The 21,073-nt window shown below is 59.0% G+C and overlaps 1 protein-coding gene across 1 annotated transcript in view; it reads right to left on the reverse strand.

Annotated features, from left to right (window-relative positions):
- Positions 1–505: 505 nt before the first annotated feature.
- Positions 506–21,073, reverse strand: part of ppp2r5b (protein phosphatase 2, regulatory subunit B', beta) — a 31,006-nt gene continuing 10,438 nt past the window's right edge. Inside the window, exons 2-6 of the mRNA XM_060855526.1 lie at positions 11,407–11,603; positions 6,265–6,366; positions 4,480–4,572; positions 4,179–4,309; positions 506–569 (exon numbers count right to left, since the gene is read on the reverse strand). Of these exons, the coding sequence (XP_060711509.1) occupies positions 506–569; positions 4,179–4,309; positions 4,480–4,572; positions 6,265–6,366; positions 11,407–11,603 (587 nt within the window). The remainder of the gene's footprint in view (positions 570–4,178; positions 4,310–4,479; positions 4,573–6,264; positions 6,367–11,406; positions 11,604–21,073) is intronic.

Here is a 21,073-nt window from a genome sequence, read left to right on the forward strand (position 1 = left end):
CACACGCAACCCCCCCTCTCCCACACACGCAACCCCCGTCTCCCACACACGCAACCCCCCCTCTCCCACACACGCAACCCCACGCACCCCCCTCTCTCACGCCCGCACCCCCACGCACCCCCCTCTCCCACCCACGCACCCCCACGCACCCCCCGTCTCCCACCCACGCACCCCCCGTCTCCCACCCACGCAACCCCCCCTCTCCCACACACGCACCCCCCCTCCCACACACGCAACCCCCCCTCTCCCACACACGCAACCCCCCCTCTCCCACACACGCAACCCCCCCTCTCGCGCACCCGCACCCGCACCCCCTCTCGCGCACACGCACCCGCCCCCCTCTCGCGCACACGCACCCGCCCCCCTCTCGCGCACACGCACCCCCCCCCCTCTCGCGCACGTGCACGCGCGCGCGCGCACACACACACACACACACACACACACACACACACACACACACACACAATCCACCCCCCCCTCCCGACCCCTAACACCGATGACCCTCTCACCTCCCCAGGATCTCCAGCAGCTCGGCCACTCCATTGAAATGTTCAGATTCATATATAAACCTGTGGGGGGGGGGGAAGAGAGAGAGAGAGAGTGAGAGAGAGAGCAGGGTGGGGGGGGGAAGGGATAGAGCAGGAGACCATAATCAGGGTGGGGCGAGGGAGGGAGACCACGAGGGTGGTGAGAGGGCGACAGCAGTGTGCCTGACAGAGACACACGCCTACAGGTGGAAATTCCTCAACAGGGGCTGGGGGTGGTGGGTGCCAGGTGGCATTTGAGGTGGGGGTGGGGCTCACCCCTGGGGACATGGGTGGGTGGAGGGGTCTGGGGGGTGGGGGGCGTTGAATGGAAGGGCATGGAGTGTACAGGCTACTGGAGGGAATGGATGACGAGGAAAGTGGGGGGGTAGCAAATCAGGGAATTGGGGTAGGAAGAGGGCAGGAGGCCTGGCTGTCTAGGCCGCAGCGACAGGGTGGGGCAGGAGGCCTGGGTGTCTAGGCCGCAGCGACAGGGTGGGGCAGGAGGCCTGGGTGTCTAGGCCGCAGCGACAGGGTGGGGCAGGAGGCCTGGGTGTCTAGGCCGCAGCGACAGGGTGGGGCAGGAGGCCTGGGTGTCTAGGCCGCAGCGACAGGGTGGGGCAGGAGGCCTGGGTGTCTAGGCCGCAGCGACAGGGTGGGGCAGGAGGCCTGGGTGTCTAGGCCGCAGCGACAGGGTGGGGCAGGAGGCCTGGGTGTCTAGGCCGCAGCGACAGGGTGGGGCAGGAGGCCTGGGTGTCTAGGCCGCAGCGACAGGGTGGGGCAGGAGGCCTGGGTGTCTAGGCCGCAGCGACAGGGTGGGGCAGGAGGCCTGGGTGTCTAGGCCGCAGCGACAGGGTGGGGCAGGAGGCCTGGGTGTCTAGGCCGCAGCGACAGGGTGGGGCAGGAGGCCTGGGTGTCTAGGCCGCAGCGACAGGGTGGGGCAGGAGGCCTGGGTGTCTAGGCCGCAGCGACAGGGTGGGGCAGGAGGCCTGGGTGTCTAGGCCGCAGCGACAGGGTGGGGCAGGAGGCCTGGGTGTCTAGGCCGCAGCGACAGGGTGGGGCAGGAGGCCTGGGTGTCTAGGCCGCAGCGACAGGGTGGGGCAGGAGGCCTGGGTGTCTAGGCCGCAGCGACAGGGTGGGGCAGGAGGCCTGGGTGTCTAGGCCGCAGCGACAGGGTGGGGCAGGAGGCCTGGGTGTCTAGGCCGCAGCGACAGGGTGGGGCAGGAGGCCTGGGTGTCTAGGCCGCAGCGACAGGGTGGGGCAGGAGGCCTGGGTGTCTAGGCCGCAGCGACAGGGTGGGGCAGGAGGCCTGGGTGTCTAGGCCGCAGCGACAGGGTGGGGCAGGAGGCCTGGGTGTCTAGGCCGCAGCGACAGGGTGGGGCAGGAGGCCTGGGTGTCTAGGCCGCAGCGACAGGGTGGGGCAGGAGGCCTGGGTGTCTAGGCCGCAGTGGCAGGGTGAGGCAGGAGGCCTGGGTGTCTAGGCCGCAGTGACGGGCTGGGGCAGGAGGCCTGGGTGTCTAGGCCGCAGTGAGGGAGTCATGGACCTGTTCGTCTGGCACTCCGTTTCAACAATCCATTCAGCTTGGGAAGTGGACAAGGCTCCGTCAGGCTGAGACAACAGAGGGAAATCACTGAGGAGCGGCCTGCAGTGGGACCTTCCGGAAAGATCCGTGCTACGTGAAAAGACGCACGGAGGGCGAGTGCTGCAGCCAGTTCCTGGGAACAGCACCCTCGGTCATTAGCAATCATCGAGAATAGGCCACAGGCACCAACTGTCACAGTGAGAAATCACCCAGTTTTAAAGATAAGCTGCTGAGCGTCTTCAAGACACCATGGCAGGGGCCGCTCCCTCCCGAACACTATACTCCCCACCACCACCCCCCCCACCACCCCCACCCCTCACTGACAGGAGGGAGGGTGACGAAGGGGCAGGAAATGGAGGAGTTGGCAACATCAGGGGGGAAAGGTGGGGGGGGGGAAAGGTACCAAGGTCTCTCCTCCAGGGGAGAGGGTCAGTGGGGAGAGTCCATGGGGGAGGTGGAAGGGGTCATGGGGGAAGGGGGGAGATGTTGGGGAGCGCTCAGAGTAGGGTCACTGTTGAGAAGTTAAGGGTCGCCCAGGGACGAGGAGGTGGTCGAGGGTCGAGGGTCGAGTGAGGTCGGAGTTCACCACGCGTTAATGTCTTTGAAGGCAGAGAGGGACAGCAGCGAGGTGGGCGAAGGCAGAGAGGGACAGCAGCGAGGTGGGCGAAGGCAGAGAGGGACAGCAGCGAGGTGGGCGAAGGCAGAGAGGGACAGCAGCGAGGTGGGCGAAGGCAGAGAGGGACAGCAGCGAGGTGGGCGAAGGCAGAGAGGGACAGCAGCGAGGTGGGCGAAGGCAGAGAGGGACAGCAGCGAGGTGGGCGAAGGCAGAGAGGGACAGCAGCGAGGTGGGCGAAGGCAGAGAGGGACAGCAGCGAGGTGGGCGAAGGCAGAGAGGGACAGCAGCGAGGTGGGCGAAGGCAGAGAGGGTCAGCAGCGAGGTGGGCGAAGGCAGAGAGGGTCAGCAGCGAGGTGGGCGAAGGCAGAGAGGGACAGCAGCGAGGTGGGCGAAGGCAGAGAGGGACAGCAGCGAGGTGGGCGAAGGCAGAGAGGGACAGCAGCGAGGTGGGCGAAGGCAGAGAGGGACAGCAGCGAGGTGGGCGAAGGGATGAAAGATTATCGGGAGGGGGCTGGGAACGTAGAGCAGAGGTTCAAATCATCCGGGATCAGACAGTGGGCAGCTGAGTGAGGGAGCAATCGGAACAGCAGAGGGATTATAGCACTGGAGGACGAGGGAGAGACTGCGGGGACGAGACACTGGGCCCCGGGAGGGGGGGGGGAGCGACGGGGGGGGGGAGCGAGACACTAGGCCCCGGGAGGGGGGAGAGACGGGGGGAACGAGACACTGGGCCCCGGGAGGGGGGGAGCGATGGGGGGACCGAGACACTGGGCCCCGGGAGGGGGGGAGCGATGAGGGGACCGAGACACTGGGCCCCGGGAGGGGGGGAGCGATGGGGGGACCGAGACACTGGGCCCCGGGAGGGGGGAGAGACGGGGGGGGGGGAACGAGACACTGGGCCCCCGGGAGGGGGGGGAAGAGATGGGGGGAACGAGACACTGGGCCCCGGGAGGGGGGGAGCGATGGGAGGAACGAGACACTGGGCCCCGGGAGGGGGGGAAGAGACGGGGGGAACGAGACACTGGGCCCCGGGAGGGGGGGAGCGATGGGGGGAACGAGACACTGGGCCCCGGGAGGGGGGGAGCGATGGGGGGAACGAGACACTGGGCCCCGGGAGGGGGGGAAGAGACGGGGGGAACGAGACACTGGGCCCCGGGAGGGGGGGGGGGGGAGCGATGGGGGAAACGAGACACTGGGCCCCGGGAGGGGGGGAGCGATGGGGGGAACGAGACACTGGGCCCCGGGAGGGGGGGAGCGATGGGGGAAACGAGACACTGGGCCCCCGGGAGAGGGAGAGGGGGAGGGGGGTGGGGGGGGGGGAAGAGAGAGCCTTGTCCTTATTTGTCATCTCGCCCACGCAGCCTGTGACAGGGCCCCTGTAACCGAGGGTGGTCAGGGTGTAGCGGGCGGAGCTGCCTCACCTTGTCGATGAGCCGGGCCCGGTTTCCCCCTTACCATAAAAATATATTAGTGATCTGTTTGCGGATGAACGCTCGCAGCCCCAGGAACTTGCCGTAGACCCGGTGGAGAACCGTCTTCAGGAAATCCCGCTCCCGGGGATCCTCGCTGTCAAACAGCTCCAGCAGCTACACCATCACCGAGACAGAGAGAGAAACAGTACGTTCATATATATCCTGCACCGTTCACAGTTGGCTGAGGGAGGAGGGGGTGCATTCTCGAGGTGAAGAGATGCTGGGGAAAGGGGGCAGTGGGTGGGGAAGGCGAGGGGTTGGGAGGTGGGGGGGGTCTGTCTAACCTGGAGCACGAATCTCTGGTCGATGTATCGCTTGGCGATTGCCGGTTGGAAATCTGGGCTCTCCAGAAACCGCAGGAAAAATTCATAAACCAGCTGCATGGGGGGGGGGGGAGAAGGGGAGAGGGTTAGAGACACAGAGAGAGAGAGAGCGAGAGAGAGACACACACAGAGAGAGAGAGAGAGAGAGAGACACACACACAGAGAGAGCGAGAGCAAGAGACAGACAGAGACACAGAGAGAGAGAGAGAGACACAGAGAGCAAGAGAGAGCGCGAGAGAGACAGAGCGAGAGAGAGAGACAGAGCGAGAGAGAGAGACAGAGCGAGAGAGAGAGACAGAGCGAGAGAGAGAGACAGAGCGAGAGAGAGAGACAGAGCGAGAGAGAGAGACAGAGCGAGAGAGAGAGACAGAGCGAGAGAGAGAGACGAGAGCGAGAGAGAGAGACAGGGAGCGAGAGAGAGAGACAGAGCGAGAGAGAGAGACAGAGCGAGAGAGAGAGACAGAGAGAGAGAGAGAGAGACAGAGCGAGCGAGAGAGAGAGAGAGACAGAGCGAGAGAGAGAGACAGAGCGAGAGAGAGAGACAGAGCGAGAGAGAGAGACAGAGCGAGAGAGAGAGACAGAGCGAGAGAGAGAGACAGAGCGAGAGAGAGAGACAGAGCGAGAGAGAGAGACAGAGCGAGAGAGAGCGACAGAGCGAGAGAGAGCGACAGAGCGAGAGAGAGCGACAGAGCGAGAGAGAGCGACAGAGCGAGAGAGAGCGACAGAGCGAGAGAGAGCGACAGAGCGAGAGAGAGCGACAGAGCGAGAGAGAGCGACAGAGCGAGAGAGAGCGACAGAGCGAGAGAGAGCGACAGAGCGAGAGAGAGCGACAGAGCGAGAGAGAGCGACAGAGCGAGAGAGAGCGACAGAGCGAGAGAGAGCGACAGAGCGAGAGAGAGCGAGATACACAGAGCGAGAGAGAGCGAGATACACAGAGCGAGAGAGAGCGAGAGACAGAGAGAGAGAGACACACATAGAGAGAGAGAGACACATAGAGAGAGAGACACAGAGACAGAGACAGAGAGACACAGAAAGAGAGAGAGCGCGCGCGCACCACACTGTACATCCCTTTCACACACACACACCCCCACACCCCCCAATCCCACTGTACCTCCTAGCCCCACATCCCCAGACCGCCCCCCCCCACCCCCCCTCCCTGAGAGAGACACGGACTCTCATTCTAACCGCGTCTTTAGCAACTTTGAGCTGCTAATCCATCCAATCACTGACTCACTCAGCTCCCAGCCTCGGGGGACGGGGGACGGGGGAGTGGGCAGATTCTGCACAGACCCTCACACTGCTCCTGGTGGAGGAAGAGGCACGTGCAGACTGACACCCACCCACCCATCGCCCTGACATTCCTAACAGAGGGAGAGTGACAGAGAGATCACTGCCATGAGAAATGGATTCTTCAGGGGACCATGATGGGGCCCTGGTCCCCACACAGACTGACACACACACACACACCCCTCCACCCACAGAGAGACATACACCCCCCACCCACAGAGAGAGACACCCCCCCACCCACAGAGAGAGACACACCCCCACCCACAGAGAGACACAGAGGCACACACACACCTACAGAGAGAGACACACACCCCCACCCACGAAGAGACAGAGGCGCGCACACACACACCCCCACCCACAGAGAGAGAGACACACCCCCACCCACGAAGAGGCACACACAAACACACACCCCCACCCACAAACAGACACAGAGGCACACACAAACACACACCTACCTACCTGTAAATGGGGCCAGGACGCCTCGAGATTTGGTTCATCCTCCTCTGGATCAAACTCTGGATTGTCGCTCGGTGGAAGTGTCCGGAATATGTTGGCTGAGATCTTAAGAAATACAGACAGCGTTATTAACGAGGGGAGCGTGACACAGAGCGAGCGCGCGCCACAGAGAGAGACACACACACAGAGACATATGGGATGACAGGGAGTATACCGTGAGAGACATGAACACCCTCAGACCTGACAAAGCCTGTCCTGAGCAATGATATCCTGCTTGTTTTGAATTCCCACAGTTTGTAATGGCCCGTTCAGACCCTGAGGGGCTCCCCCCTCCAGCACCAAAACTGACCAACATCAGTGTGATTCTAACCCTGCGGCCTTGTCTCCTGACCTGGCCCACTGTCCGGCCCTAAACCCTTCCCCTGATTGCTCACTGACGTCACTGCATCAACCGTTCGACAAATCTTCCACTGTGTAATTCTCACCGTCAGTTAGCCAAATCCAGGGGAATGGCCTCAAAACCTCCTAACCCCTCATCACTCTGGCCCCCTGCTGCCCCATATAAACAGTTCGCGGAGCTCCTCAGGCACTGGGGATCAGGGTGTGGGGGAACTGGCGACTAAGTCACTCAATCAGCCACAATCCTATTGAACAGCAGAGCAGGGACTGAAACAGCCGCATCCTGCTGCTGGTTTCCATGTGCTCCCAGCCACCCGGGGATCCTCCTCATCCAGCCTCCCGCACCACCCCGTTCCCATCGCAAAATCCCCTCCCGCGTCCTTGAGACACATACGCCCCCTTCCCAATCGGGTTCTGGCCTGACCAGTCAGCCAACTGTGCAAATCCTCAGCACGTTATGCTGCTCAGGAGGCGCTGCGTGCGCGCAGGTTGTTGTTGTACGATGGGAATGGCAGCCGGCAAGGTTATAGGTCGCCTGGGTTCAATCCCACCCTCGGGCGACCGTCAGTGCAGAGTTTGCACATCCTCCCAGCGTCAGCTTGGGTTCCCTCCTGTTCCCTCCCACAGCCCAGGGATGTGCAGGTTAGGGTGGATTGGCCGTGCTAAATTGTCCCATAGTGTCCAGGGATGTGCAGGTTAGGGGTAGTGAGTATTGAGGAGGACTGGGAGGGGAGGGTGGCCAGTGAGGGGGATGGGGCGAGGGGGGTGAGGGCGAGAGAGAGGGGAGATGGGCCAAGGGGGTGGGGGGGGGGGAGTGAGGAGACAGGAGGAGTGGGTGGGGGCGGGTGAGGAGACGGGGCGAGGGGCTGGGGACGGGTGAGGAGACGGGGCGAGGGGCTGGGGACGGGTGAGGAGACGGGGCGAGGGGCTGGGGACGGGTGAGGAGACGGGGCGAGGGGCTGGGGACGGGTGAGGAGACGGGGCGAGGGGCTGGGGGCGGGTGAGGAGACGGGGCGAGGGGCTGGGGACGGGTGAGGAGACGGGGCGAGGGGCTGGGGGCGGGTGAGGAGACGGGGCGAGGGGCTGGGGGCGGGTGAGGAGACGGGGCGAGGGGCTGGGGGCGGGTGAGGAGACGGGGCGAGGGGCTGGGGGCGGGTGAGGAGACGGGGCGAGGGGCTGGGGGCGGGTGAGGAGACGGGGCGAGGGGCTGGGGGCGGGTGAGGAGACGGGGCGAGGGGCTGGGGGCGGGTGAGGAGACGGGGCGAGGGGCTGGGGGCGGGTGAGGAGACGGGGCGAGGGGCTGGGGGCGGGTGAGGAGACGGGGCGAGGGGCTGGGGGCGGGTGAGGAGACGGGGCGAGGGAGGGAAAGTGAGTGTGAGAGTGAGACAGAGAGAAGGGGCTCACTCTGTCGTACTCCATGGCACTATTAAAACACATTTTCAGCCTGTTACCACGGTGTGGTTTAAGCTGGTGTGGTATGAGGCGGACACACCCAATACCAACCGGAACACTAATTGTTCTCCCAGTAACTACCTCTCACTTCTCAATGACCTCAGCTCCTAACGCGTGTACGCTCCATTAAACCAGCTCAGAATGATTTGCCCACTGTCAGTGACAAGGTTCCAGGAGGCAGAGATTTTTTGCCATCGGGTGAATTGTTCACTACCCCTGCGGCAGATTATTTTCCTACTCAGATTCAGGGAAGGAGCTGATATTCAGTGGGTCTCCCTCCCCCACCCTCAGGCGCAGCTGCTGCAGGTTCAGTTCCCCCTCCCACGCTTGGTGCTGAGAGGAATTCTCAGCTGATCCCTTGAGCGCAGCGCCGAGGGAATGCTTCACTGTTGCCTTTGGGATATAACTGTGACACTGGCACTGGGATCCCACGGCCCCCCAGCCATAGAGAGTGGGGGCAGGCTCATCTGGAGGGATGGCCCTGCACTGCCCTTTAACGTTCGACAACAGCAGCCACACACAGACCTGTTGGTTGTTATCACATTGCTGTTTGTGGAATCTTGCTGCCAGGTCTCCCTATATGACCGTGGTGCGATATAAATGACTGTCATAGAGATGTACAGCATGGAAACAGGCCCTTCGGCCCAACCCGTCCATGCCGACCAGATATCCCAACCCAATCTAGTCCCACCTGCCAGCACCCGGCCCATATCCCTCCAAACCCTTCCTATTCATATACCCATCCAAATGCCTCTTAAATGTTGTCATTGTACCAGCCTCCACCACTTCCTCTGGCAGCTCATTCCATACACGTACCACCCTCTGGGTGAAAAAGTTGCCCCTTAGGTCTCTTCTATATCTTTCCCCTCTCACCCTAAACCTATGCCCCTCTAATTCTGGACTCCCCCACCCCAGGGAAAAGACTTTGCCTATTTATCCTATCCATGGACCTCAATTTTATAAACCTCTATAAGGTCACCTCTCAGCCTCCGACCCTCCAGGGAAAACAGCCCCAGCCTGTTCAGCCTCTCCCTGTAGCTCAGATCCTCCAACCCTGGCAACATCCTTGTAAATCTTTTCTGAACCCTTTCAAGTTTCACAACATCTTTCCGATAGAAGAAAGACCAGAATTACGCACAATATTCCAGCAGTGGCCTAACCAACGTCCTGTACAGTCTTTTGACTCTTTCCAATCTCTGTCTGAGAGGTACGTCTAGGTGAGGACACTTGACACATTCCCATAACAGATCGGGGACGGCACTGAGGAAGCGCCGCGCTGACAGAGGGAGTCGGCACCGAGGGAGCACCGAACTGTCAGAGGGGGTCGGCGCCGAGGGAGCGCCGCACTGTCAGAGGGAGTCGGCACCGAGGGAGCACCGCACTGTCAGAGGGAGTCGGCACCGAGGGAGCGCCGCGCTGACAGAGGGAGTCGGCACCGAGGGAGCGCCGCACTGTCAGAGGGAGTCGGCACCGAGGGAGCGCCGCACTGTCAGAGGGAGTCGGCACCGAGGGAGCACCGAACTGTCAGAGGGAGTCGGCACCGAGGGAGCGCCGCGCTGACAGAGGGAGTCGGCACCGAGGGAGCACCGCACTGTCAGAGGGAGTCGGCGCAGAGGGAGCGCCGCACTGTCAGAGGGGGTCAGTGCTGAGGGAGCGCCGCGCTGACAGAGGGAGACGGCGCCGAGGGAGCGCCGCACTGTCAGAGGGGGTCGGCGCCGAGGGAGCGCCGCACTGTCAGAGGGGGTCGGCGCCGAGGGAGCGCCGCACTGTCAGAGGGAGTCGGCGCAGAGGGAGCGCCGCACTGTCAGAGGGAGACGGCGCCGAGGGAGCGCCGCACTGTCAGAGGGAGTCGGCGCCGAGGGAGCGCCGCACTGTCAGAGGGAGTCGGCGCAGAGGGAGCGCCGCACTGTCAGAGGGAGACGGCGCCGAGGGAGCGCCGCACTGTCAGAGGGAGTCGGCGCAGAGGGAGCGCCGCACTGTCAGAGGGAGACGGCGCCGAGGGAGCGCCGCACCGCCGGAGGGAGACGGCGCAGAGGGAGCACCGCACTGTCAGAGGGGGTCAGTGCTGAGGGAGCGCCGCACTGTCAGAGGGGGTCGGCGCCGAGGGAGCACCGCACTGTCAGAGGGGGTCAGTGCTGAGGGAGCGCCGCGCTGACAGAGGGGGTCGGCGCCGAGGGAGCACCGCACTGTCAGAGGGGGTCAGTGCTGAGGGAGCGCCGCGCTGACAGAGGGGGTCAGTGCTGAGGGAGCGCCGCGCTGACAGAGGGAGTCGGTGCAGAGGGAGCGCCACACCGTCAGAGGGAGACGGTGCCGAGGGAGCGCCGCGCTGCCTGAGAGGGTCAGCGCCGCACCGCCGGAAGGGGACGGAAGAGGTACCACCTTTCAGATATTGAGACCCCAGCTTGCCCTCAGCAGTGTCATTGTTGGTGGGGGGGGAGCTGGAACAGTGTTCTCCCTGATGATCTGGGACTCCTTTGAGAGAACCTCCCAAATCCCAAGGATATGGGCAACAGATGCCTGGGGTACTCCGGCGCTCCGACCTCCACCCCATGGAGTGCAGCGGTTCAAGATGGCAGCTCTACACCGCCTTCTCAAGGGGCCATATGGAATGGCAGTCAGGGGGCAATCCCACCACCAAGTGTGTCCCTCAACCTACGCCTTGAACAATGAACCATTCCGATCACTGCTGCTCTGTGGGATCTTACTGCGTACAAGGTGGTCCTCTCATTCCTGATGGAAGCAAATGTCCTTAGGCCACTGTAAAAGGATCCATTGTTGCCGTAACAAAGTCAGAAATAGGAATGTGAGTCGCCCCTGAGGCTGCTCCTTTATCTGATAAGATCCCGGCCTAGTCGGCCCACCTCACATCCTACCCTTTCCCCCCGTAACCCGCGAGTCCCCAAAAACAAGATCTCCTCAGCCCCGGGCTGGTTCTTGTCGAACCTTCTCTGAACCGTGCCCACACCAGGCCCCTGGTCGCCACGGGGGAGATAGTTGCTTTTCTGCGTGGCCGTGCCTCGTTCACCCCCATGGCCTTCAGGCTGGGAGACTGGAGTTACTAGGCCCCAAAGCCTCAGAGGTGGGGGGAGGGGCGGAGCACAAGGCTCCCCCGTCATCCTCTGTCCCATTCGTTGCTTCATCACCTACCTATCCCTCACTCGACCTCCCCAACAGGGAGGGAGAGAATAGGGGGAATGGAAGGTTTCTGGGGAGTGGCGAGGGGGTGGTTTCTCCAGCAGCAGGCTTCACAGGTGACCGGTCCACAGTAGGCCTCCCACACACACACACACTCACCATCTTCATGACCTCGGGGTAGATGGGTTCAATGAGTAAGCCACGGCCTGTAGCAATGCTCTCGACCAGCTCGTTGAGGGCCGCTCGCTTGATCTCCTTCCCCTTCAGGTCAGCAACACAGTCCATGAAGTCAAAGACAATACAACACTGCTGCAGCTTCTTACAGAACAGGTCGTGTAAATCCGACACCGCGGCATCTGGGGGGAGAGAGAGAGACACACAGAGACAGTGAGACACGGATAGAGAGAGGGGGTGAGAGAGAGAGAGAGAGTCAGTGAGAGGGATAGAGAGAGGGGGTGAGAGAGAGAGAGAGAGTCAGTGAGAGGGATAGAGAGAGGGGGTGAGAGATAGACAGAGTCAGTGAGAGGGATAGAGAGAGGGGGTGAGAGAGAGAGAGAGAGTCAGTGAGAGGGATAGAGAGAGGGGGTGAGAGATAGAGAGAGAGTCAGTGAGAGGGATAGAGAGAGGGGGTGAGAGATAGACAGAGTCAGTGAGAGGGAGAGAGAGAGGGGGTGAGAGAGAGAGAGAGAGTCAGTGAGAGGGACAGAGAGAGGGGGTGAGAGATAGAGAGAGAGTCAGTGAGAGGGATAGAGAGAGGGGGTGAGAGATAGAGAGAGAGTCAGTGAGAGGGATAGAGAGAGGGGGTGAGAGAGAGAGAGTCAGTGAGAGGGATAGAGAGAGGGGGTGAGAGAGAGAGAGAGAGAGAGAGAGTCAGTGAGAGGGATAGAGAGAGGGGGTGAGAGATAGAGAGAGAGAGTCAGTGAGAGGGATAGAGAGAGGGGGTGAGAGAGAGAGAGAGAGTCAGTGAGAGGGATAGAGAGAGGGGGTGAGAGATAGACAGAGTCAGTGAGAGGGATAGAGAGAGGGGGTGAGAGAGAGAGAGAGAGTCAGTGAGAGGGATAGAGAGAGGGGGTGAGAGATAGACAGAGTCAGTGAGAGGGATAGAGAGAGGGGGTGAGAGATAGACAGAGTCAGTGAGAGGGATAGAGAGAGGGGGTGAGAGATAGAGAGAGAGTCAGTGAGAGGGATAAAGAGAGGGGGTGAGAGAGAGAGAGAGAGAGACACAGAGACAGTGAGACACGGATAGAGAGAGGGGGTGAGAGAGAGAGAGAGTCAGTGAGAGGGATAGAGAGAGGGGGTGAGAGATAGACAGAGTCAGTGAGAGGGATAGAGAGAGGGGGTGAGAGATAGAGAGAGTCAGTGAGAGGGATAGAGAGAGTGGGTGAGAGATAGAGAGAGAGTCAGTGAGAGGGATAGAGAGAGGGGGTGAGAGAGAGAGAGAGAGTCAGTGAGAGGGATAGAGAGAGGGGGTGAGAGATAGACAGAGTCAGTGAGAGGGATAGAGACAGGGAGTCAGTGAGAGGGATAGAGAGAGGGGGTGAGAGAGAGAGAGTCAGTGAGAGGGATAGAGAGAGGGGGTGAGAGATAGAGAGAGTCAGTGAGAGGGATAGAGAGAGTGGGTGAGAGATAGAGAGAGAGAGAGAGAGTCAGTGAGAGGGATAGAGAGAGGGGGTGAGAGATAGAGAGAGAGAGTCAGTGAGAGGGATAGAGAGAGGGGGTGAGAGAGAGAGAGAGTCAGTGAGAGGGATAGAGAGAGGGGGTGAGAGATAGACAGAGTCAGTGAGAGGGATAGAGAGAGGGGGTGAGAGAGAGAGAGAGAGTCAGTGAGAGGGATAGAGAGAGGGGGTGAGAGATAGACAGAGTCAGTGAGAGGGATAGAGAGAGGGGGTGAGAGATAGACAGAGTCAGTGAGAGGGATAGAGAGAGGGGGTGAGAGATAGAGAGAGAGTCAGTGAGAGGGATAAAGAGAGGGGGTGAGAGAGAGAGAGAGAGAGACACAGAGACAGTGAGACACGGATAGAGAGAGGGGGTGAGAGATAGACAGAGTCAGTGAGAGGGATAGAGACAGGGAGTCAGTGAGAGGGATAGAGAGAGGGGGTGAGAGAGAGAGAGTCAGTGAGAGGGATAGAGAGAGGGGGTGAGAGATAGAGAGAGTCAGTGAGAGGGATAGAGAGAGTGGGTGAGAGATAGAGAGAGAGTCAGTGAGAGGGATAGAGAGAGGGGGTGAGAGAGAGAGAGAGAGTCAGTGAGAGGGATAGAGAGAGGGGGTGAGAGATAGACAGAGTCAGTGAGAGGGATAGAGACAGGGAGTCAGTGAGAGGGATAGAGAGAGGGGGTGAGAGAGAGAGAGTCAGTGAGAGGGATAGAGAGAGGGGGTGAGAGAGAGAGAGTCAGTGAGAGGGATAGAGAGAGGGGGTGAGAGAGAGAGAGAGAGAGAGAGAGTCAGTGAGAGGGATAGAGAGAGGGGGTGAGAGATAGAGAGAGAGAGTCAGTGAGAGGGATAGAGAGAGGGGGTGAGAGAGAGAGAGAGTCAGTGAGAGGGATAGAGAGAGGGGGTGAGAGATAGACAGAGTCAGTGAGAGGGATAGAGAGAGGGGGTGAGAGATAGAGAGAGTCAGTGAGAGGGATAGAGAGAGTGGGTGAGAGATAGAGAGAGAGTCAGTGAGAGGGATAGAGAGAGGGGGTGAGAGAGAGAGAGAGAGTCAGTGAGAGGGATAGAGAGAGGGGGTGAGAGATAGACAGAGTCAGTGAGAGGGATAGAGACAGGGAGTCAGTGAGAGGGATAGAGAGAGGGGGTGAGAGAGAGAGAGTCAGTGAGAGGGATAGAGAGAGGGGGTGAGAGATAGAGAGAGTCAGTGAGAGGGATAGAGAGAGTGGGTGAGAGATAGAGAGAGAGTCAGTGAGAGGGATAGAGAGAGGGGGTGAGAGAGAGAGAGAGAGTCAGTGAGAGGGATAGAGAGAGGGGGTGAGAGATAGAGAGAGTCAGTGAGAGGGATAGAGACAGGGAGTCAGTGAGAGGGATAGAGAGAGGGGGTGAGAGAGAGAGAGTCAGTGAGAGGGATAGAGAGAGGGGGTGAGAGAGAGAGAGTCAGTGAGAGGGATAGAGAGAGGGGGTGAGAGAGAGAGAGAGAGAGAGAGAGTCAGTGAGAGGGATAGAGAGAGGGGGTGAGAGATAGAGAGAGAGAGTCAGTGAGAGGGATAGAGAGAGGGGGTGAGAGAGAGAGAGAGTCAGTGAGAGGGATAGAGAGAGGGGGTGAGAGATAGACAGAGTCAGTGAGAGGGATAGAGAGAGGGGGTGAGAGAGAGAGAGAGAGTCAGTGAGAGGGATAGAGAGAGGGGGTGAGAGATAGACAGAGTCAGTGAGAGGGATAGAGAGAGGGGGTGAGAGATAGACAGAGTCAGTGAGAGGGATAGAGAGAGGGGGTGAGAGATAGAGAGAGAGTCAGTGAGAGGGATAAAGAGAGGGGGTGAGAGAGAGAGAGAGAGAGAGACACAGAGACAGTGAGACACGGATAGAGAGAGGGGGTGAGAGATAGACAGAGTCAGTGAGAGGGATAGAGACAGGGAGTCAGTGAGAGGGATAGAGAGAGGGGGTGAGAGAGAGAGAGTCAGTGAGAGGGATAGAGAGAGGGGGTGAGAGATAGAGAGAGTCAGTGAGAGGGATAGAGAGAGTGGGTGAGAGATAGAGAGAGAGTCAGTGAGAGGGATAGAGAGAGGGGGTGAGAGAGAGAGAGAGAGTCAGTGAGAGGGATAGAGAGAGGGGGTGAGAGATAGACAGAGTCAGTGAGAGGGATAGAGACAGGGAGTCAGTGAGAGGGATAGAGAGAGGGGGTGAGAGAGAGAGAGTCAGTGAGAGGGATAGAGAGAGGGGGTGAGAGAGAGAGAGTCAGTGAGAGGGATAGAGAGAGGGGGTGAGAGAGAGAGAGAGAGAGAGAGAGTCAGTGAGAGGGATAGAGAGAGGGGGTGAGAGATAGAGAGAGAGAGTCAGTGAGAGGGATAGAGAGAGGGGGTGAGAGAGAGAGAGAGTCAGTGAGAGGGATAGAGAGAGGGGGTGAGAGATAGACAGAGTCAGTGAGAGGGATAGAGAGAGGGGGTGAGAGAGAGAGAGAGAGTCAGTGAGAGGGATAGAGAGAGGGGGTGAGAGATAGACAGAGTCAGTGAGAGGGATAGAGAGAGGGGGTGAGAGATAGACAGAGTCAGTGAGAGGGATAGAGAGAGGGGGTGAGAGATAGAGAGAGAGTCAGTGAGAGGGATAAAGAGAGGGGGTGAGAGAGAGAGAGAGAGAGACACAGAGACAGTGAGACACGGATAGAGAGAGGGGGTGAGAGAGAGAGAGAGTCAGTGAGAGGGATAGAGAGAGGGGGTGAGAGATAGACAGAGTCAGTGAGAGGGATAGAGAGAGGGGGTGAGAGATAGAGAGAGTCAGTGAGAGGGATAGAGAGAGTGGGTGAGAGATAGAGAGAGAGTCAGTGAGAGGGATAGAGAGAGGGGGTGAGAGAGAGAGAGAGAGAGTCAGTGAGAGGGATAGAGAGAGGGGGTGAGAGAGAGAGAGTCAGTGAGAGGGATAGAGAGAGGGGGTGAGAGAGAGAGAGTCAGTGAGAGGGATAGAGAGAGGGGGTGAGAGATAGACAGAGTCAGTGAGAGGGATAGAGACAGGGAGTCAGTGAGAGGGATAGAGAGAGGGGGTGAGAGAGAGAGAGTCAGTGAGAGGGATAGAGAGAGGGGGTGAGAGAGAGAGAGAGAGAGACAGGGATAGAGAGAGAGGGTGAGAGAGAGAGAGTCGATGAGAGGGATAGATGGAGGTGAGAGAGAGAGAGGATTCAGGGAGAGTGTGACACGGGGGGGGGGTGGGAGAGAGAAAGAGAGACAGAGAGAGAGGGGGGCAGAGGGAGAGGGAGGGGCAGGGAGAGACAGATACAGAAACGGTGAGAGAGGGGTGGGAAAAGTGACACAGAGAGAGACCGACAGCAAGATGGAGGGGGAGAGGGAGTGACCGAGAGATAGGCCATGGGGACAGTCACAATGTGAGATGGATATACAGAGAGACATGGACACAGAGAGACATGGACACAGAGAGACATGGACACAGAGAGACATGGACACAGAGAGAGAGTCAGAGAGAGGGGGGTCAAGGGGCAGGCTTGGTGAGAGTGGGTGAGGTTTCAGGCCACTCAGGTCCGGCACCACAGAGTACAACTAAACCATGGCCACCCAGCTGCTCGAGTCTGCTGCCCCATGCAGCAAGCCTCCCCTGGCCTTCAATCCCCCCTCACCCACCACCCCGTTCCTGCCCACTGCCTCAACCCTCTGAGACCCCAGAAAGATCCAACGCTCCCTCTGCCATTTCCACAGTGGGTCAGAGCCACGTGTCTCCCTCTCCCTCCCCCCACCCCCTGCACAGGGTAGAGGTTTCCAGAGATGCAGCCCCCTTTGGGTGAGGGGGGCGGGTCCTCGCCCAAGGGCAGGAGAATGCCACCGGGCTGCCCTATCCCGGGTGGGAACGTGAACTAATCCGATCCGGACAGTTGGGAGGGGAAGGAGGGAGGGGGGAGGGGGCAGGGTTGGTGCACACTGGTTTGGCCAGGGGTAGGGGGGAGAGATGTGGACCAGTGGCGGCACACCATCAGGGGACAGGGAGAACTGCTGGGACTCCCGGCTCAGAGGCAAGGGCACTGCCCCCCACAGGAGCCGCTGGGGGACAGAGTGATGGTGGGGACTGGTCCGTCCAATCCATGAGCACGTACTCACGCTTCTTAGTGCGAGGGCGCGCTACAGTCGCTGGGACATCCATCTTGGGGGGCGGTGTCTTCCTGAGTCCTTCCATCATGGGGGGAGGGGTGGGCAAGGTGGCCAACGCAGAAGGAAGGCAGCCGCGCCTAACCCCTCACTCCCTCCACGCTCCCATCTCCTCGCTGGCCTCTTCCACATACCCCTGGTCCCAGCCACATCCACTCCCACCTCCCAGACTCACCCCACCCCCCTCCCCAGCAAACAAACCCCCGGGCACTCCCCACCAACCTCACCCACCGATATACCCACCCCCCCACCCTCCCACGGCTCGGCTCTGCCCGCCCCACCCTCTAACCTCCCCCTCCCCACCCCACCACCCTTGCTACTCACTCTGAGAGGGCCCACTCCCAGCTTCTGTGACATCACAGACTAGGCCCCAGGGCTCACACTGAGCCTGGGGGGTGGGTGACGGGGTTTACGTGGGGGAGGGCAGGTCCATCACAGACCACAAAGACTGGACCTCGGACATCGAACCCAAACAGACACACTCGCTCTCCTCCAAGACAGTCACCCGAGTCAGAGTCAGCGCTGAGGGAGTGCTGCACTGTCGGAGGGTCAGTACTGAGGGAGCGTCGCACTGACGGAGGGTCAGCGCCGAGGGAGTGCCGCACTGTCGGAGGGTCAGTACTGAGGGAGAGCCGCACTGTCGGAGGGTCAGCGCCGAGGGAGTGCCGCACTGTCGGAGGGTCAGTGCTGAGGGAGCGCCGCACTGTCGGAGGGTCAGTACTGAGGGAGCGCCGCACTGACGGAGGGTCAGTACTGAGGGAGAGCCGCACTGACGGAGGGTCAGTACTGAGGGAGAGCCGCACTGACGGAGGGTCAGTACTGAGGGAGAGCCGCACTGACGGAGGGTCAGTACTGAGGGAGAGCCGCACTGACGGAGGGTCAGTGCCGAGGGAGTGCCACACTGTCGGAGGGTCAGTACTGAGGGAGTGCCGCACTGACGGAGGGTCAGTACTGAGGGAGTGCCGCACTGTCGGAGGGTCAGTGCTGAGGGAGTGCGGCACTGACGGAGTGCCGCACTGTCGGAGGGTCAGTACTGAGGGAGAGCCGCACTGACGGAGGGTCAGTGCTGAGGGAGTGAGGTCCTGTATTTTTCTGCTGTCCCTCTTGGCTATTGATTAAAGGAGTTAAGGTTTACAACTTTTCAGTTTAAAGCAACCTTCCCCGAATCTCGGGATGTTTGCAAACTTAGAACCGATGCGTCAACAATCTCACTGGCCACTTATTTTCAGATGAATTCCTTCAGGAGACAGGGAATCGTCAGCGTTAAGCTCTGACACTTGCTCAGCATCATGTCCCTGGTGACTGTAATTCTCGAGAGTTGCTCCTTTGTATTTCCTGACTTTGATCTATTTCTGGGATGTTACTTATCCCTCATGTAGCAAGGCTGAGAGAGAGGCCTGTTCAATTATCTGCTGTCTCTTTATGCTCCATTATAACTTCACCGCACTCACTTTCCCGGAGACCGACACTCACTGCATCAAGCTTTTAACAATCTGTAGGGCAGTCTTTCTTTAGGTTCAACATTATCTCCAACTTTTTATTTAACCTCATGCCTCTTGGAATTTCTCTTTTTTTGTTGCAATGTATTGGTGCCGAAAATATTGTAAACTATCCCCTTACAGGTCAGAGACCTTGTCTCTGGAAACCCATTCCCCCACCGAATTTTCTCCCACATCAGTGAGCCCTCCCTTGCCCTCATAATTGCCTTTAAAATTTACAATACAAGTCTTGGACCCGCCTGTCTGGCCCCCGAGCTCAGTGTAAACTTCCGTGATGTTATGATCACTGCTGCCTAGGGGGTGTCTTCACTAGCAGGACATCAGGTTAACCTATGGGTTTGATTGCGTTTCACAACCAGTTGGGTGTTTTTGTGAAATTAAGGATAGACTTGCAATTGTGTCTCACCTTTTGCCAGTTCAGGACATGACAACAGCGTTGTGGTCTCGTTCCTTTTGTAATATAGGGAATGCACACACTCACTGCCTGTCTCACATTCGTATATATACCCGCCAACATGACAATTACCCGATGATTTCTTACACTTAGGGATAAATAGGGTCTTATCCTCGGATAAATGGGAATCCAGGAGAAATTTGCTCCTGTCCCTCTTCCAATTCCTGATGTGGGGTCCTTCACGTTCAACTGAGAGGTTAGATGGCAATTTATTATCTCATCTGAAAGATATCACCAGTGACGGCGCTCCCTCAGCACCGACCCTACGACAGTGCGGCGCTCCCTCAGCACCGACCCTCCGACAGTGCGGCGCTCCCTCAGCACCGACCCTCCGACAGTGCGGCGCTCCCTCAGCACCGACCCTCCGACAGTGCGGCGCTCCCTCAGCACCGACCCTCCGACAGTGCGGCGCTCCCTCAGCACCGACCCTCCGACAGTGCGGCGCTCCCTCAGCACCGACCCTCCGACAGTGCGGCGCTCCCTCAGCACCGACCCTCCGACAGTGCGGCGCTCCCTCAGCACCGACCCTCCGACAGTGCGGCGCTCCCTCAGCATTGATTCTATGAACTTTATCCAAAATTATCAAGGCTCTGGCGATTGGTTTGTTGCGGTGTCTCTGACTGAAGCAACAAAGTGTGTGCTCACCACAGCGTTATTACAGATCCCTACAGAATAAACCAGTTTGGATGCCGACAGACCAGAGAACAGCTGGAATCCAGATAGAACACAGCTCTCAGAGTTAGTGCTGGGGCCCCTAACGTTGCCAAGCACAAAACTGCCGAAACAGACTGCAGGAGGAACACACTCTGGTGCTATTTCAAGTCACAATTCCCTGTGGTGTTCTGCCTGAATTAGATATTCAACCTTCCGGTCTCTCTCCTACAGAAGAGATTGAATTCAGTCTGGCCAATGCCAGTGCCCCTTGCTCCAGTGTGACTTTTAAACTTTGACCCCACCCTCGCCCAAACACAATCCTATTCACCCATCACTCGATGACTCAGTTTTGATTTTCTCCTCCTTACTCGACACACCTCGTTCATCCCTTCCAACCCTCCCGCGCTCTCTCCACCACCAGCACCCACGAGCAGCAAGTGTGTACCATCTACAAGATGCACTGCAGAGATGACCCAAGGCTTCTTCGGCAGAACTTTCCACACCCTCTGCCATCGCGAAGGAAAAGGGTTAACGGAGCCCCTCCCAGCTGCTCGCTTGGAATTATATCACCTTTCCAAAATCCTGACTTGGAAACCTGTCTGATAGCCAAGAGGGCATTGTGGGAGAACCCGCAGCACACAGACTGCAGCGGTTCAAAATGGCTGCTGCTCACCACCATTTTGTCAAGAGGCCGTTCAGGATGTGCAGTAAACACTGACCCACGGCCCGAGTGAATACGAGACCACCCCCAGGATATCTGTGCTCCTCCAATTCCGCCCTGGAGTATTCCTTGGTTTTTAAATCGCTCCCCTGCTGGTGATTGCACATTCAGTAGGGTGGTCCTTTGGGATCTGGAGTTTCCTGCCTCTATTTTTGCCCCCTCTCTCTTCTACCTTCTTTTGAGGGCGTCCCCGGAATTGATCACCTTGATCAAACAGAAAACAGAGTGCTGGAGACAGAGAGAGAGGCAATGTTTCGCATCCTGTGAGCCTTCATCAGTACTGAGTCCTGAGCAGGGCATGGGACCCGAGTGGATGTGGGCCGTGCAACAGCGGGGATAATTATTTGTGTTTACAGAGGAGCTCTGAAACAACACTCAGTGTATGTGAACCGAGTGGAAATCCACACACAACATCCTCACCAGACAGATCTGTTAGCATCTGCATCTCTCTCCCTTTTCATTTCCTTCCTGGCATTTTTTTTTCCTCTTTGCTCAGAACAGAGAGACACGATGGAAGCGCTGGTCATAGAGATGTACAGCACTCATACAGACCCCTCAGTCCACTCGCCCACGCTGACCAGATATCCGAAACTCATCTCATCCCATTTGCCAGCATTTGGCCCACATCCCTTCAAACCCATCCAAATGCCTTTCTAACATTGCCATTGTACCAGCCTCCACCACTTCCTCTGGCAGCTCATT

Source organism: Hemiscyllium ocellatum, chromosome 46 (assembly GCF_020745735.1).
Source record: "Hemiscyllium ocellatum isolate sHemOce1 chromosome 46, sHemOce1.pat.X.cur, whole genome shotgun sequence".
NCBI lineage: Eukaryota > Metazoa > Chordata > Chondrichthyes > Orectolobiformes > Hemiscylliidae > Hemiscyllium > Hemiscyllium ocellatum.